Consider the following 18,273-nt stretch of genomic DNA (forward strand, 5'->3'; position numbering starts at 1 on the left):
ATTTATGTTACTCCTAAAAAGTCAAGAGTTAGCAGCAATAATAACAAAGCTCTATTACTTCTAAGCATTTCTCGTTCTCGGCTGCTTCGACTTGAGTGTGTCACCAGAAACTGTTCAGCGTAAGCCTTTGAGCAAAAAACAAATCGAGTCTCAACATTATTTGTGTTTGTCTCTATGTGAGTGAGTCATGCGGACAAAAATCACTTGAAAAGGAACGCTGAGCTTGTAATGCACACCTGGATTTCTCGTTCAAACGTGCAAAATGGATTTGTTTATACAGCTGTGTGGCCCTAAATAGCTTCACATTAGCTTTCAGACTAGACTCTCTTTGTTATATAATCATTGCAAGGTGCTGCAACAACAAACTTCAGCTATAACATTTTATAAATCCAATTACTTTTACTTTTCAAATATCAAATATTTAATTTGATATTTGGTATTATTATTCCCAATTTATATAACTAATTTTATAATTTTTTATATTCAGACTCTTGATATTTTCATGCTATTTTTATCATTTTTCCAATGCATTCTGGGATTTGTATTTGTTGAATATTATTTATTTAATTATAATAAATCTTTCACAAATCTCAATTTTTTTATTCATTTGTTATTATTGAATAATAAGCTATTATTTCTGTTGTTTATTTCTTTAAGTAGTTTTCTAGAAATTGTAAATAAAGGTGAAATTTATACAATCTCATAGCAGACTCTGAAAATTGTTTTAATTTCAATGCGAGCAACAACTTCAATTAGCATTCGCTTAATGCACCACTGATTAACGATGCTTCTGAAGTTATTTTCACTTTACTGGCAAGCCTACTACTCACTGAACTAAGCTGCCAGTTAAGTATATATACTGGTATTTATATGTGTGCATATAGAGTAATTAGTTTTTGTTATTGCAATTAAGCAAACGAATTAGATTTTCAAGCTGAGCGACTTCGCAGCTCTGGCGTTCGGCTCTAGAAATTCAAAGTAACAAAACACAAGCCCCGAAAGAAGGTGTGTAACAAAGTCGTGAGTAATGTGGACTCTACATATCTACATATGTCTTTGCATATATATTCACAAAAATGCTTGACACATGCCTGCGGAGTAGACCCTTATACAAACAAACAAAGACAACAGCTATTTTGAACTTGGCCAAAAATGAAAAACGCAAAATAAAGCATCTCATCAAAGCCTTTTAGGCAACTGATGTGGGCTTCAAGTTGTTTCTCAACTAGTAAAGAAATCAAAAATATAAATAGTTGTATTTATTGGATAGTTGAGCTGCGTGCATATAAGGCCATCAATCTTAACGTCTGGTCAACACTCGCCAATCGCGGCACTCGTTTTTGGTTTATATAAAATCCCATCATAATTATTATTATGTGAATGCTCATTGCTATTGTCATTATTATTATTATCACAATTGCTTTAAATGTGTTTGCTCTAGTAAGAGTTTATCCAGTTTTTAATCGCTATTACCGTTGTCCGTTGTCTGTTGTCCGTTAATCAAAATAATTTCCGCACTCTATAAGACGCCAAACAAAACTAAACCATTGTTAAGGCACGAAGCTTGCTGCTGAGGCAGCTCAGCCAGCAGCTGTAGCTGAGACATAAACACACTCGCACTTACACACGCTCACAGACACACGCACACATACACGTACACACACTCCCTCAATGCTCACTCGATTCATTCATAAAACTCGTGCAGTCTTTTGAGTCACTTTGACTGTTTGAGTGACTTTGCGTAAACTGGCTTCTGAGTGTTTTTTAATGCATTCAATAAACTCGTTCGGCGTATTCGAGATGCTCTTTCGAGTGCTTTCTGATATGGTATTTGGATCTGGTTAAGAGATGTATATCACATAGGATACACTTTTAATTATATATAATATTTTTGTACTAGATATATTATAGACATATGTATATGTATGTACTTTATATGGTGTTCTTAGATCGCATTCCCACAGGCTATTGAGTTCCAATTTGAACGATTTTGTTCTTGTTGTGGCTTCTATTAAGCGCTTTTTATGTGAACTACGCCCTGACATGTATAATAGTACATTACTTGACATAACTTCTACAAAAACTATCAATAGATAAATGTTCCCGCAAATTAAATGCATTAAATACCTTAAAGATCTCCATAAATATCAAACATAATAGCTCATTCACTATTTACACCAAATATACTTATTAATCAATGCCTCAGATTGGTCAATGATCCCTGATCTCCCAGTTTATTATGCATATCTGATATCTTTTATGCGAGTATTTCTCTAATTGCTTTCTGTTTCTGTTCACCTTATCATCCTCCAGTTCGAGTATGCGAAACTCGAGCAATTCATTCTGTTCGCGCAGCTCGTTGGCCTCCGTGTTCAGCTGCAGTTGCTCCTCCTCCATGTCCTTGATCCGTTGCAGAAGCTCATTGATATGCGTGTGATTATTGCTTGCCGACAGCGCCGCCTTCTCAGCTGTTAGCAATTCCTGTTTGATCAGCTGCAACTCGGCCTGCAGACGCTCGTTTTCCTTGTGATAGATCTCGACTTCCTTCTGCAACTTGTCCAAGTCCTGCAGCTGTAAGACATTGACATTTAATATCTGTATGTATGTATGTACATGTGCAAATAGATAAGCATCTGAGGCAGCTGCCGGGTACTCACTGCTTGCCACATGACGCCGCTGTCAGCGCCACTGGACGGCGGCTGTGGACTGATCGAGGGCGGCGCCGACGACAAAGCTGAGTCCGTATCCGAGCTGTGATCCTGCAAAATACAAGAGCGTTTTAATACAGTTATATACATCCATACAAAAATGGAAAGATTTTGCAATGTATTGTATAGAAAATCTATTGGTTTCTCAACTCTTTTCCAAAGGTCAGTGTCGCAATACCGTTACCTAAATATCTTTAATTTAATTAAATATAATGAACAAAAAAATAATGATAATAAAAACAAACTCTTTATTCCGCCTACTTAAAGTCAATTACCAATATTTTGTTATTAAATTGGATAATATGTCTACAAATTAACACACACAGGTGGATAATGAATGAAACTCCAAATAAAATAAAATAAATAGAATTTGAGAAGAAAGAAGAAAACTATTTTCATTCTTACTTAATTGTGGATTATTCATTTTTCGTCTCTGGCTGTAAATTGTAAATTTGTATTTAATTGAGTTTGACATTTTCTCACCTTTGTTCTGTATTCCATTGTTGCCGCCTTTGGGGGCAGCGTTTCCATCCACGTTGTCGTTGTCGTTGTCGTGGTTCCCTTTCCAGTCATGATTTGTTGATGACTCATCTGTTGCTGTTGCATTTGTTGTTGATTTGTTGCTTTTGTTGTACGCATCTCGGGCTTTGATTTATGCGCATTCTTCGTGTTATTGATTAGCTCAATATTCTTGAGTTGGGTTATCTAAGGAGAAGAATAGGAATGCAAAGGAAAATGAAATGCGGTCTTTCTGACAGACATTCTAGTCAAAAACAACAAATAGAAGTGCCTGTTTTAGTCAAACGAAACTCTTCACATAATACTCGTCCACGATCTCAAGATATAGCAATTTATATTTACTACTCCCTGCCACTAAAACTAACATATCCGAAGATCTATAGTCTGTAAAACCAATCGAAAGTAACCTAAGATATAGTTTTTTTGATTTTCCGCACTCTAAAGCTTCAATACGATAAGTCTCTGTTTCAATGGAGCCGTTAAGAATTGCCTTTATCTACAGCACCAATATACCCTCATTTCATTTTGCGAACGAGTATGAAAAGCGTGCAACATGTTGCTGTCATCGCATACAGTTATCACTTGATTTCGTGCCCCCGAAAAATGAAACGAAATTGCCAATTCATTGTTATAGAAGGTTTACAGCTTGATACATTTAAACGCCAACAGCAGGTCGTTGACCCCTCCAAGAACGATGCCGAAGGCAAGAGATCTATAGAACACTCGGACAGACCCAAGCACATCTAGAACTTATTGTTATGCCCAAGCAGCATAAAAATAGGCACAGACAGACAAAAGTCTGTCGCTGCTTTTCAAAGGATTGGGCTGTACACTATTTGGCTTTGGACATCAACCAAATAATTTTAACAAATAGTTTTTACCTCAATTGCTAATTGCTTCCATTATCTTGATTCTTGCTTCTGTGCGGTTAATGAATTGTATTACACATATACATACATATGTATATATAGTATATAGACTATATATGGAATATGAAAATATAGAAAATGAAGCAAATAAACTTATGACTGATTTGCACAAATTTTTAATTTTAATTTTATTTTTATTTATATTATTTTATTTTTTTTTTAACCATGAATTAAATTGTTGAATTTACAATTTCACAACTATTTGCTTTATTTATTTATTTGTTTTTTATACCCTGAACCCATTGAAAATGGGAAATCAGGGTATAATGGTTTTGTTAAAATGTATGTAACAGGCAGAAGGAGGCGTGGCAGACCCCACAAAGTATATATATTCTTGATCAGGGCGACGAGCTGAGTCGATTTAGCCCTGTCCGTCTGTCTGTCCGTCCGTCCGTCCGTCCGTCCGTCCGTCCGTCCGTCCGTCCGTCCGTCCGTCCGTCCGTCCGTCCGTATGTTTGAACGCGTCGATTTCAGAAGATATAAGAGCTAGAGACTTCAACTTTTTTTTAAAATGTCCGTAAAAACAGCGCGCATATCGAGTTTTTCATTAAAAAACGATAACTCATTCCGATAGTTTTTTATCGATAAAAAACCTTATCGAAGATCACTTAAATAATTATATCTCTTACATCTTTCAAGCTAGAGTCTCCAAATTTAAAATGTATATTAAGATGTATTTTAGACAATTTCGGTTTTTGTTAAAATTTACCCCCCACCCCTAAATCCACCCCCTCACCATCATCTTTGTAAAAGTCGTATATCAAATACTAGAGACTTGTGCTTCGGTATGCACATACATTTAAACATCATGATTACGTTCTGTAAGTTTCATTACGATCGTACGTCTAGAAATTAAATTATTCAACAAATAAGTTCTCATAATATTGCCAACACTGCAGCGCAACCCAAGAGCAATAGGTTATAAATTTATAACTCCTACATTTTTAGAGCTATAGTCTCCAAATTTTAAAAGTATATTCCAATGCATTTTATACAATTTCGGTTTTTGTTATATTTTGGATACCGGCTCCAAATTCACCAGAATCCCCAGTGAAGGTCAGATTCTAGTATAGCTAATTGTGAATGATTTGATTTGATGTTTTCTTTTAAATGCCAAATATTCAATAGAATATGTAGATCATGTGCTGAAAGTTTCATTAAATTCGGTTTAGTCAACCGACGTTAAAAAATAACAAAATGTTTGGCCAATTAACAAACGCACGTGCTGCAGCAACAGCAGTTTTCCAATACGTGTGCACACATACATTCAAACATCTTCTAGCACATTCTTTGAATCACATCAGCAGTTAGTTTCGTTTACTTCTGCTAGATGGCGTTGCATCAGTGAATCTATTTCAGTTTTGACATTGCAAATAAGAACAGAGGAGTGGCGTCATGGTAGAGGGTGCGGCGCTCGATCGCGAGGTCCCCTGTTCAAATCCTGCTGGGCGTATTGTAGTTTTCTTTTAATTGCTTCAAAACTTTTATATATTTGTGATTAAATTTCTCTTATATTTTTTCAAAAATCGAAATTGAAATTTTAACATTTTTATTAGTTTGGTTGTTCTTGCACATTCTTAAAGTCACATCAGCAGTTAGTTTGACTTAGATTTGGTAGATGGCGCTGTAGCAGTGAATCTATTTCAGTTTTGACATTGAAAATTAAAACAGAAGGGTGGCGTCAAGGTAGAAAGCGCGGCGCTTGATCACAAAGTCTCGGGCTCAAACCCGGAGCGTGTCGGAATTATCTCTTTTAATTGTTTCAAAATTTTTATTTATTTAATTAAATGAGTTTTCTATTTAATTTATATTTTTAAATACATCGAAATTGAAATTTGAACCATACTAAATGTGCTTTTCTATTATTTTGGTTCAGGGTAGTATCTAGTCGAGCACTCTCGACTAGAGTTTTCTTACTTGTTCTACATCCCACTGTACTGACCAAGTAACGATATTTAACAGTTGTATCTATGAATGTGTGTGTCCGTGTGTGTAAATGGCTATGCATTACAACTGTATGTATGTGTGTACGAGTATATATCGTGATTCCTTGAAATCAGCAGCTACACGCATATTTAGGCACTTTTATAGCCAAACATTTGGTGCACAATCACGCTATATAAATATACAGTACATATACTCAGTATACATACACTATATATATTCGTATACACCATTCGCTGTTTATCTTTGGAGCATGTCACGAATTTCACGGTCACGAATCGTGTTGGCCACCACAAAGGCAAAGAGCCCGACTCCTAGAGAGCCCCAGCATGCATATACATATATAAGTATACAATACTATTCGCTCGGACAGGCTAATTGACCCCACAACAGTAATAAAAAAAAATTTGAAATCACTTTCGAATCAAGCACGCCCAATTTCGTATCAATTTTCCAATGTGGCGTGTGGTATATGTTTATATGTATGTATGTATGTATATCTATTTCTGTCTATCTCTCACTTTCATATCAAATTGATTTTTATATAACACCGATTATGGTCATGTTATACGCATATAGCCGGGCATTATGCTAATTTGCAGAGCTCAATTGGGAGTGAGTATGCGCCACAGTGAAATCATTAATCAATTGTGAAATGAGGTGGGCTACACCCAAAAACTGCAACTAGTAAAGTATCCGACTGTGAGATACCCTGAACCCGCGTTCCAGCATTGGCACGAAACAAGTTTGCTTTGTCGAAGCATGAATAAAGGTTTTCTAACTTTTACATGGGTTTTTATCAATTCATGGAAGGTTTTATACATGATCAGGAAACCAAAATTTATGTACATATTTAATGGTATATGAATTATCTGCTGATCCACTCTCCCTTTAGTCCTGATCCAAGAATATATTTACTTTATGAATTCAGCCCACGTCTCACTCTGGCCCTTTTAATAAGATAATGCAGTGCTTCCACACTTTCATTGGGTTCAGGGTATAAGAAACAGCAGAGTGCAGTGCAATGACCAAGCGCCTCGCATATCGCATTGTTGTTTCACAACAGACCAACCCATTGGGCCGTTGAAAGAGCCATGAATACCTAAACAGGGACCGAACTTCCAGGCCCCCAAGTAGAGTCGCGCCTGAATGCCTGCACGTCTCGCTGACGCTTGTCTCGGCACTCGGCTCAAAATTGAAATAATCGGCGATGGGCTAACCGTTATGGTAATTTCTTGAATTGATTCCAAAAGAACATTTTGCGTAACGGCACAAGTTAACGAACGAGCCCAATCGCACCAACGTGCCGAGCAAATTAAGCAATTGCTTCAGACTGACAGCTATAGAGACCTCTATCAGAATATCGGTATTCAAGTAAAGGGCCATTAAAGGTCATTCGATGTGTGTGTATTAATGAATAAAGCATTCCTTATTTACTCAATACTCTAAATCTACTCTTAGTATTAAAATATCAGGCGGATTATTCAAAGTAAATTATTTTCAGAACTTATAAATCATTCATCATCTTAATTACTGATAGTTTTATAAATGAATAACCAAGCGACAATCTATGCATAGCAAAAATCTTTCTAAATATACATTCTAAATATAACCTAAAGTATTCCCCTAAGTCCCATATCAACCAAGCAGCACATAGATGGTATATCTAGAACGAACTTCATCAGCGCATCAACACACGCCCACATCACATCTTACTTTCACGAGTTTCTTCACATCAAGCGATGTGACCTCCCAGTCATAAAGTCTAGCACGATCGAGGCAGATAGTAGCTCTCTGTCTCTCTCTGTCTTTCTCTCTTTAATAACCTGTCACACGTCATAACTTTTGCTTACTCACAACAGAGCTCCCACTCTCTGGCTCATTCTGTTTCTCTCTCTCGCTCTGTAATGCACATCTCTTCCCTTCTTGAGTAGATGGGTATTGCAAAAATAGTAAAAGCAGCCGCCCTGCTTACATCAAATAATCATTTTTCAATGATGGCTTTTGGGAAAGGGTAGCAAAGCGCTGACTTTTTCGGAGCAAGCATGTGTAGAGTCTTTTCGTAGAGTCTGCCTTGTAAGATCGGTGCTGCAAGGCAATGCACAAGTGTTTGGTCGTCTTGCGGTTTGGACTGCCCATGTTTGTTGTGAGAGAGTCTGTTTTGTCAGTTGAGTGTGTGTGCATGTGTATTGTTTGTCTCGACGTCAGTTGTGTTGTTTTGTTTGTTTGTTTGTTGTTCGTCTGTTTGCACAAGCCACAAGGGGCCGTTGCAGCAGTGATTGTTGGTGTGAAAGATTTTCCTTTCTGCCACAGAGCGGACAGGTTTCATTCGATCGAATGCAGTTTTTGGTAGCGTTCCGGGTTCGAACCCCCCGTTCCGTCGAACGATTACGTGTCAAGAGCTGCAGTTCCAGCGATGCTTTATATCCGAACACATACATATACATATGTGTATATGGACTCTCATATGTCTGATAAGTTATTTATGTACGTATTTGCATTTGGCATTGTAATACAGGTTTGTCTGCACAAGAAACATACGTACATCTGTATATAGCCATTGCTTTGATTTGATCTTGCGAAAGCGAAAGTTTTATATGCGCTAATGAATTATATTGTTTATCAGTTTCCACTCGAACGCCGCAACCGAAAACCAACCTTACCACAAGCTAATTGAACTAATGAATGGATACTGGGAAGATCTGTTGACATGACGCTCATTAATTGTATTGATAGACCGTTCCGCCTGCGGTTAATCCCAATGCTTAAATGATCTTCTGTTTGCCGTTGTTTCATTCAAAAAACAAACTAGAAAAACACTTGCAATTTCTCCCGCGCTCGCTTGACTAATGGACGTCAAATTACTATTAATCACATGCCAAGTTTTCGGATTGTTAGCCTTTAATCCGAGAGAGAAATGTGAAGTAGCTCGTTAAAGTTTACAAATCTATCTGATATATACATAGATATAATGTTTATATAATATATATAAATTCCTAATAAATTAAATGATTGCCGCCAAATTTAATTAGAGAAAGGTATTTAACAGATTTCATATACATATATAAGTCAGTCAAAAATAATCATGGAAGCCATATAGTTGAGTACGTATGTATATGTAAAGATAGATCAAATTAAATCTAAGAACTATGAGTAACTATGAAAAATTATCCAAGCTATATACATATGCCAGCTTTAAACATTAAATAATGAGTAAAGATTATACATAATTCTGAATAGACTCCGTAATCTAAGCTCCGTTATGGTAACATATAAAACATTTCCCCAAAAAAACATCAGAAGTTTAAGATACCTCTAGCCATGCTCCGATTCGCTGATTAACTATTACAGTTTATCGAAACAGAGTGTATCTGAGAACACCTTTCAAATTTCTCTAAAGCCCCTGCAACATCCAAATGCTGGAGAGAAGAAAAGATATAAGGCTAAAAAAAAAGTTGCCAAAAATTATTTAGCAAATAATGTAAATTAGAATTCTGAACGCATTCATAAATGCGTGATTTAATTATTTGCAATATACATATTTTTATACATTTATATATGTACATATATATGTATATATTATTATATATAATTAGAATGTGAATGTATTAGAATATACATAGAATACGACAAAAATGATCTAACAAATTGGGCAACCGAATTGCTTTAAAGTCAAGTGAGGAAACGCAAACATTGATTTCTCATCTGTTCGCATAGTGCGAGTCTATCTATACGCAAATCGCGAAACCTCTTCGCGTTCATCATATCCCACAGCTATTGTATGCGTAATGAGCATGAGTGAATGAATGAATGCATGAGCAATGACGAACAATGGGACAGTGGTCGGACATTTAGGATTTATTCTCCATAGACTTTGAGTTTAACACTTAGCAGAATAAATTTGAATGATTTTTGATTGTGTGTTTACCTTCACATCTCGGCACTCGTAAAAGTAATCCATTGTTCGATTGATTTGATTATTCATTTTGACAAAATTACGTATCTGATGCGATTTACAACATTGTCTCATTAAATTGATTTCACCACCGTTATTTTCACTATAATAAAAACACACAAATTTATAGACCAAAACACTTTTGCCAAATGTAGAAGAAGAAAAACAATACATTCAAAAAATGGGCTGAAAAACGGCAATTCACAGAGATTTGCATATGGTTCACATTTCACACACCCCGTTTATTTTCTAATATATGTTGTAGTTACTTTGCATATTGGAAACTTGGATGCCTTGTAAGCTTGTTTTTGTTTATTTTTTAGCAACATCATCATCATCGTGATGATCGTGATGATCGTTAGCATTACAGCTTCATTTTTCGGAGGGGGCTACGCTTTTACTGTCGTTTGACGATGATGCTGAAGATGGCCTCGGCAATTTTTTGCAGTGTGTCTGTTTGTGTGAGAGTGTGTGTATCGCATTTAAAATAGCGTTAACATTTAAAAGATTTTCACTGACCCCAATTGGTGGTGTGCACACACTCCCCACTCAGAGACATACACATACTCATACATACACACATACATATGATGCTGTTGCCAGATGACATCTTTGTGCTGTAGTTGCTGCTATGGCTGCACTTAGCCTATGCAAATTGATTGATCCAGCTGGCGGAAAGCCTGCCTGACGACTGCCCAAAGAACTGTTAAGCTGTTGATCAAATGCAAATCTCAAGCTTCGACATGCTTCGATAGCGCAAATCGAGAAGAAGAAGATGCCATTAATAAAACAAAAGCAATAGCAGGCGGGCGCGATTAATGAACTGTAAAATTGAATTCAATCAGTGGAACGAAACGAAACGGAACACTGCATAGACAATTAATTTTTCCCAGTGTTTTTTTTTTCTTTCTTATTTCTTGTTTGGCTTTAGTTAAACTGTGCAAATTTGGTGAAATTATGAGTGCTCCCTACCTCCCCACTTCCCAACTTCCCCCTCCCTTCTATTGCCCGCATGGGGCCCATAGTGCGTTAAACTTAACAGTTTTGCAAAACAATGGGAAAAAGTGAAAGACAAACTGTAAATATGTACAATGTTTTGTTGAGCGATTCAAAGGTTCAAAGCAATAGCAACAACAGCAACAATAACAGCAACAATAACAGCAACAACACAGTTCCAATGATTGTTGCATGTCTGTGTGTGTGTTCCATGATGTACAGAAGGTGTTTTATATGTATTAATATATACATATGTATGGGTATGTGTATTTATTGTGTTCGATTTCGGCGCACAAACACAATGCACTTGATTTACTCTTTCAAATTTTGCGGCACTTTGGAAAAGGCCAAACAAATTTCACCTAATCATTAACAATGGCAAACGAGCACACGCGTCGCGTCCACATTTGACAGTAGAATAATTTTATTTTTGATTTCATTTGCTTTGCATGGGCTGCGGTATTTTTAGATGACTCCAACTCCAACTCGGATTCCAGCGTCAAAACATAAATAAATGCTCAGTACACTTGACACTTGGCTGTGCTGCGCGAATGGCGACGGACGAGAGCGACGACGCACTGGAAAACGGGCCATGCGCACCTGCGTTGCCTGCGTACTAAAACGAAACTGAACTGAAGCTGAAGTTGACGCCGACGCTGACGCTTCGCTTGCTTGCGGCTTAGGCTTAGGCGAGCAGCGGCGCACCGCAACGGCAGAGCGGCGTAGCGGCATAGCGTTAGCGCTCTCATCTCTCTCAGGTAAGAGAAAGTGAGTGTGAGTGAGTGCGACTGCAGCTGTTGTTGTTGTTGTTGGATTCGTGGTTTATGCTTATTTTTCTTTCTCTCTCTCTACATGCGTGTGTGTGTGTGTGTCTGTGAGTGCAAAACCGGCTTTTGTCTTACGCTCTCTTTTGCTTCGCCTCCCGCACTCTCTGCTGCTCGCTCTCTTGTTCGATCGACTTGCAACACTTGCGCTGCAATGCAGTTGCTTGCAGCGTGTTTGTCGTGCGTTTTTTCGTCTTTACACCCTAAATTCATCGGAAATGTGTAAGCAGGGTATATTGATTGAACAGAAATTAATGCCACACGCGACGAGAGCATGACAGAAGCTGCATATATTAAAAGAACTATATGGTTGATCAGAATTAATAGGCGATTCGGGTTGAACATGATTAATCCATCCTGTATACGACTATAAGCTGGAATGTCCGAAGCTTCGTTTCATCAAGGCTCTCAGGGTATCTCTTAGTCGGGTATTACTCACTTGGGTACTCTTGATTTTTTATCGGTCTCACGTTTCAGCCGCGTAGCAGGTTTTTATCGCGAGACGGCGATTGTTGTCTTCGGCCGTTCTCATAACTAACGCAAAATTATATCATAGATCATGCCAATCGCGCATAACCGAGAGCAGAAAAAATGATACACATACAAATACAGATACAAATGCATTTACTACATAGCTTTACAAAGTTATCTGCAGGTAGATCTTAACATTTAACCCTGCTATGTTTCACTGAAAGTGTTTTTATTTCGTACCAAGTTCAAGTACCTGGACTTAACCACAAGAGATCGAATGACACTTGACTAAAATAGCAATAACACTTAGAGTTTGTACCTATGTATAATAAAAATGTTGTTAGGAAAGACTCTTATAGATCCAGTTGTGTGAGGCAGTCTTACTTTCAGTGTAATCCAATTTCACGACCCAATATAATTAAGCTAGTTTCAAGCTGTCACATCTAATAAACCGAATTTTACGACGTTGAAAGAGAGTTTAATTTGTTCTACGTTTGCTATCGCGTTTCCTAGTACATCGAGCGAAGTTTCTTACAATTCTTTGATTGGTAAGAACAAAAATGATACTTGCACCAGCAGGAGTAGCTCGTAAGTGTTGGTAAACAACTGTTAATTCTGACAATTCTGAGCCAGTGTTGACAAATATGCTTAAAATCTGCTTGACCACGCATATGAATGTTGTTCAACATTTGTATACTTAAAAACTAATATAAATATGCATATTCAATATATGTATGACGATTCATACGGTCATGCAGGTTGACAACCCTAAAATGAGAAATTTTCGTTACCAACTCACCTCAGCTGTAACTTGAGCCTGGTGTAGGGGATTCGGTAGTAGAGTATCTTTGATGTCTGTTTCGTTTTTAGCAGTTGCAGTTGCTATTGTTATTGTTTCTGCTGTTGCAGTTGTTGTTGTTGTTGTTGTAGTTGTTGTTTTCGTAGTTGGCTTCTTAAGCTTTTGGCTTGATTCGTTCGTTTTGGGTTTCGTTTTGGCTTCACATTGTTTCTTGCCATTTTGCAGTGTCTGCAAATCCTTCTTCAGTTGTCCTATATTACGTTCTTTGGTTTTGATTTCCTCTAGCTGCAATAACACACAGGGGAGACACAAGTTAAACACACATATTTAACATCGAGACTTCAACGCTGTGCTGTATATACTAGATATACCTACATATATAAAGTACGGGTATGAAAAAGATATAATAAACAAGAAAGACTGCTTTGGTCGGCTGTGTCCGACTGGCAAATACCTTGAACACTTAAAAAAAAAAATTCTATGCTATCCCAGAAAATTAATTTTATATTCAATTAACTTCAGAAGTCTAACTTAATCATAAGAGGGGTTAAGCTATTGGCGATTATTTTATGTAAGAGTGCTTGTGGTGTGTAGCTTTCGAGAATAGATTATACGGACGAATTGATGTACAGACAGCAGTATAGTGACTACACATATTGATTCAAATCAGATCCCAATCGGATATCATGCCTCTATTCCATTCATCTCAATCAATCGAATACCATACGAATCGGCAGTTCACGAATTGATAAATTATATAACCCTTCCCATTTCTTCCTATTGCATGCATCTCAAGTAAAGATATCATATACCCTGCCTCATGTGTAGGGTATAAAAAGTTGCCCATCCGCTTCGACGGCATCGACGTACTGCGTTTGGGTTCCAAATTTTTTGCCAGAGCCGTCTGTGCGTAACTTACCAAACGTGTTATTTCAATTTTGGCTGACTTTTGTAACTGAGTCAATCGGTTTTCATATGCAGTTTTCAATTGGCGCATATCAGCTGCCTTTCGTCTATCAGCTTGCCCAATGATCTGCAAGAAATCGTCACGTATGCCGTGTATCTATATTATTTCTTCGGCCATAAATGTACATATCTTTTCGAATGTGCAACCAGCTTATCGAACATCAAAAGAACTAAAACAAAAAGCTCATTTGGCATGCTGTTAGTTGCACTTAGTCGCACCTTCCATTAGCGAAACGTGACATATAACAAACAATGTAATCCAAGCAAACAAAAAACAAGAAACAAAAACAATATTTGTTGGCTGTCAGATAACCGAAGCATTAATTAAATTACACCTGCCAGCTATAAAAGCAAGGATGTGTGCCCAAAATTTTCGCACTAGTTCACAATGGCAGCTACGCTCCACTCGTTGATTGTCCTGCTCCTCTTCATGGGAAGAATACTCCAGCTAAACGCCTCCGCAAATCCACTTTTATTGCCCTGGGACGAGGAGGACTCGAATCTTATGGTAGAGGTTGGCAAAATTCTCTGTCGTGCTCGTATCAAGGTACTCTTCGTTTACTTTGAAAATCAAACGACACATGATCATTCCGGCGAAATACTGCGCGAGGTCACCAAATGCGATACATCCTATATATCAATCAGGTATACTGAACAAGTTTAATCAGTGAGCCGTCACAGTAATCACACCCGCTTTTTAAGCTATGCAGAAAGTAGTACTCTATCTCGTATAAACAAAAATTGATGAATCCAAAAAATAAGTCTTCAGTTCCGAATCATTCAATAGCTTAGTTTCAAGATTAAATATGCTGCTCGTGTCGTTCAAAGTCAAAATAAATTATAAACGACTTGATTAACCCTATAAACTATTCCATCTTCTCAGTTCGCTTTGTCTCTTATTTTCGCGACTCTCGAGTAATTTATTCACAATCTCAAAAATATTATAATTAGGATGGTTTTTTATTCATTGGAATATTACCAACTATGAACTATGTATGCTACGAATATATAGAAAATATACATATTTATATTTCTTATTTCACTTATTGCAAATATTATGTACATAACTTCGAATTTCGCCGACAGGAAGAAATCAGTTCCGCTCGAGGCAGTCAAAGATGACGGCATACTGATGTACATGGTCATGATAATCAAGGACATATCGCAGCCCCTAAAGTTATCCCTGATCAACAAGAAGTCCGCGGCCAAGCATCTGTCCCATGTTCTGCTGCTTGTGCGAAACGCAGAGAATCTCTCCTCAGGCTGGATGCGCGCGAGCTTCCGTCAATTCTGGAGCATTTGGCTGTTGAACATAGTTATCATATTCTACCGAAATGACCGACTCCATATCTATCGCTATAATCCATTCACGGACGACTTTCTGCTGCCCGTCGACCTGACACAGAACCAGTCGCCAACCCTGCAGCAGCTGTTCCCTAAGAACCTACCGAATATGCATCGCAAGCCGTTGCGCATGTGCCTCTACATGGACGATGTGCGAGCGATTTACGGCAGGAGGGGCAAGCTCATGGGCTCCGATGGCCTGCTGGCCAGCTATATAGCGAAGCGTTTGAATGCAACCAGAATGATCACACGCCCGTTGTTCTACAACCAGAGTACGGATATATGCTCCAAGGAGATAGCCAACGAGTTCGATGACGTGGCCATGAATATCCGTTTCCTGGCGCCGGAAACCTTTAAGAAGAGCATCGAACCGACCATCGCGCACAATCGAGACGATCTCTGCGTAATCGTGCCCAAAGCCAAGGCGGAACTGTTATTCTGGAACATATTTCGCTCCTTTGGGGGCTGGGTTTGGCTGGCCATAGGCAGCTCCGTGCTACTCTCCTATCTCTTCTGCCAGCTGCTGTTCTTTTCCACCTCATCTCTACCCAGGCACGGACGGAGTGAGTTTTCTCTTATTTTATCGAATTTCATTTTCCCTGTGCTTCACATTAGAAATTACCCTATCAGCAGCTCTTATCATCTCTTCTCAAGTTTTCTTCTTAACTTCCTTCTTGCCCGCATTTCCTTTCCATAAATTCGCCTTACAACGAGGAAATTTTCTTGTAAGCAATTCTCTTCTCATTGCCTATTCACCGTTTAACAATTGCTTTCTCTTCCCTCCTCTACATCTCATCACCCTTGTTTTCTTCTCTTAAGTTCATCAACTCCATTCTCAGCAATTCCCTTTTTAAAAATTCATTTCTAGCAGCTTACTTTTTAGTTATATTCTATCCAGCAATCCCTTGTAGTCTAGTCTAGTAAGACTCTTATACATCATACGCACTTGTAGGCAAGCGTCGCTTTGGCCAAGGAGGCGCCCTAGAGCTGTTCTCCTCCACCTTGGCGCAGCCCCTGGCACATGTGCCGCGAAACAGTTGTGTCTGCATGTTCCTCGTCTTTTGGCTATGGTTTGGCATGCTGATTAGCACCGCCTTTCGCGGCAATTTGACCAGCATTATGGTGTATCGGAAGTCGTTGCCGGACATCAATGACCTGAGCGAGCTAGCCGCTTCGCCGTACAAGATACTCATACGATCGCGCCACATGAAGCACATACGCCAGTTCCTGAGCCACGGCCACGAGAACGAGGCGAGGATTAGAGAACTGATGCAGGAGGTGACCGACACGGAGCTGGTCAACTACTTCAATCACAACGACCAGTCGTATGCCTATTTGGAGAAGTATCACATTGCCTCGTTTCAGGTGAATGCCAGGCAGCACATGCATCTCGGGCGGCCGTTGTTTCACCTCATGGACAGCTGCCTGGTGCCCTTCCCTGGGGTCTACACGGTGCCCTACGGCTCGCCCTATTTGGGCTTTATCAATCGGCTCATTCGCGGGGCCCACGAGTTCGGCTTCGAGCGCTATTGGGATCGCATTATGAGCACAGCCTTCATTAAGTCTGGCACCAAGGTGCAAAACAATCGACGGCACAACGACAGCGACGATCCGGTCGTTCTCAAACTGGAACACTTTCACGCCGTATTCTTTTTGTGGGCCGTTGGCCTGGCTCTGGCGGTCTTGATACACTTATGGGAGTTGCTGCAACATAACTGGGCCAAAGCAAAGCGCAATCGCTAGACAATCGCATGCATATAAGCTCTATACGTACAATATAAGCATGCATTAATATAGATGGAAGATATGTACCTGGGTTTTCTCCTCTTTGGATTTGTTTGCTTCCTTTAGCATGGCAATTTCATTAGTCAGTCTTTGGATTTCATAGTTGATTAGGCCTTCGGCGGCCACATGGCTACTGCCAGCCTCAGCGGAGGCCGGCTCGTTGGGTTTCTTTGTTCCACTTGATGATTTTCTGGCTGTCTCCAGAGTCTGTTGCAACTTCTTTACTTCGCTTCGCCATTTTCGGCTGTCGGCATCGTTCTGTGCCCTGTAACAAGCCGAAAGTTGAATTATTGAAATATAATTAATTAAGTATATTAAGTACTTGGGCTCTTTCGCTTTAGTCTATAAAACATTTTAATGGGAAATAAGCCTAACTTAAATTAAGCCTAAATGTCATTCAGCCAGCATGCCTAAGCAGAGCAGATACAATAAATATTTGCAGCAGACACACAAGTCAGAAGTAGATACGGTGACGCCTCCATCTTTTATATGGAAGAGAAAGCCACTCCATTTTAATCACCCAACAATGTAACAGATTTTTGCCAATTCTCAAAAAATTCTTTCTATCCTTTGTCTACATATCATTCTCTTGCTTTCTGTCTTTTATTATTTTGTCCTCCAATGTTTTATTTACCTTCCATATATCTCTCTCTCTCTGTCTTTCTCTCTCTCTCTGTCTCTCTCTCTCTCTCTCTGGCTCCCTCTATCTCTGTCTCTATCTCAATTCTGCTCTCATTCTTTCTCACTCATTGTTTCCTCTCCCAACCATCTCATTCAACATTCTCTCTTTCCCTCTGTCTCTCTATCTCTATTTTCTACTTTCGGCCTCTCTTTCACTCTTTCTCTCCCTTTTCCCTCCCTCTTACTCTCTCTCTCTCTCTCTCTCTCTCTTTTTCTATGCCCCATTTCGCTCCATTTATGTTTTTATCTATCTTTCCTCCGCTTTCTTTACTACACACTCTCTCCTTATTTCACTTCCTCACTCACTCCCTCTCTTTCACTCTCACTCCCTCTCTACCTTATATCTGATCTA

General features: G+C 38.7%; 2 protein-coding genes across 6 annotated transcripts in view; one reads left to right on the forward strand and one right to left on the reverse strand.

The window, feature by feature from the left end:
• The window catches only part of LOC108651412 (PFTAIRE-interacting factor 1A), a 35,857-nt gene that overhangs the window by 12,765 nt on the left and 4,819 nt on the right, over positions 1-18,273 (reverse strand). For 3 of the 4 annotated variants that reach the window (XM_030388114.2, XM_089259993.1, XM_089259988.1), the window contains exons 4-9: positions 17,268-17,505; positions 14,065-14,178; positions 13,146-13,430; positions 3,192-3,413; positions 2,658-2,759; positions 2,299-2,571 (exon numbers count right to left, since the gene is read on the reverse strand). In XM_030388114.2, coding sequence (XP_030243974.2) covers positions 2,299-2,571; positions 2,658-2,759; positions 3,192-3,413; positions 13,146-13,430; positions 14,065-14,178; positions 17,268-17,505 — 1,234 coding nt within the window. The remainder of the gene's footprint in view (positions 1-2,298; positions 2,572-2,657; positions 2,760-3,191; positions 3,414-13,145; positions 13,431-14,064; positions 14,179-17,267; positions 17,506-18,273) is intronic. The other variant, XM_089259999.1, reaches the window with a different exon arrangement.
• On the forward strand, positions 11,344-17,365 carry Ir85a (Ionotropic receptor 85a). 2 transcript variants are annotated; one of them, XM_089260015.1, is made up of 3 exons: positions 11,344-11,809; positions 15,198-16,018; positions 16,408-17,365. In XM_089260015.1, exons 2-3 carry the CDS (start codon positions 15,244-15,246, stop codon positions 17,196-17,198), a joined length of 1,566 nt encoding a protein of 521 aa, XP_089116141.1. In that variant the 5' UTR covers positions 11,344-11,809; positions 15,198-15,243; the 3' UTR covers positions 17,199-17,365. The 2 variants fall into 2 exon arrangements, with proteins under 2 accessions (XP_089116141.1, XP_089116138.1); XM_089260012.1 differs by lacking the exon at positions 11,344-11,809 and adding an exon at positions 14,222-14,756.

Source organism: Drosophila navojoa, chromosome 2 (genome assembly GCF_054131105.1).
Source record: "Drosophila navojoa isolate 15081-1374.11 chromosome 2, UAZ_NAV_1.0, whole genome shotgun sequence".
NCBI lineage: Eukaryota > Metazoa > Arthropoda > Insecta > Diptera > Drosophilidae > Drosophila > Drosophila navojoa.

Excerpts from the sequence above, each read along its gene's own strand:
- Ir85a (XM_089260012.1), top strand. The coding sequence starts at position 14,500 with ATGGCAGCTACGCTCCACTCGTTGATTGTCCTGCTCCTCTTCATGGGA. Across the intron at positions 14,757-15,197 it reads ACATCCTATATATCAATCAG|GAAGAAATCAGTTCCGCTCG; the intron begins GTATACTGAACA and ends TTTCGCCGACAG. Across the intron at positions 16,019-16,407 it reads TCTACCCAGGCACGGACGGA|GCAAGCGTCGCTTTGGCCAA; the intron begins GTGAGTTTTCTC and ends ACGCACTTGTAG.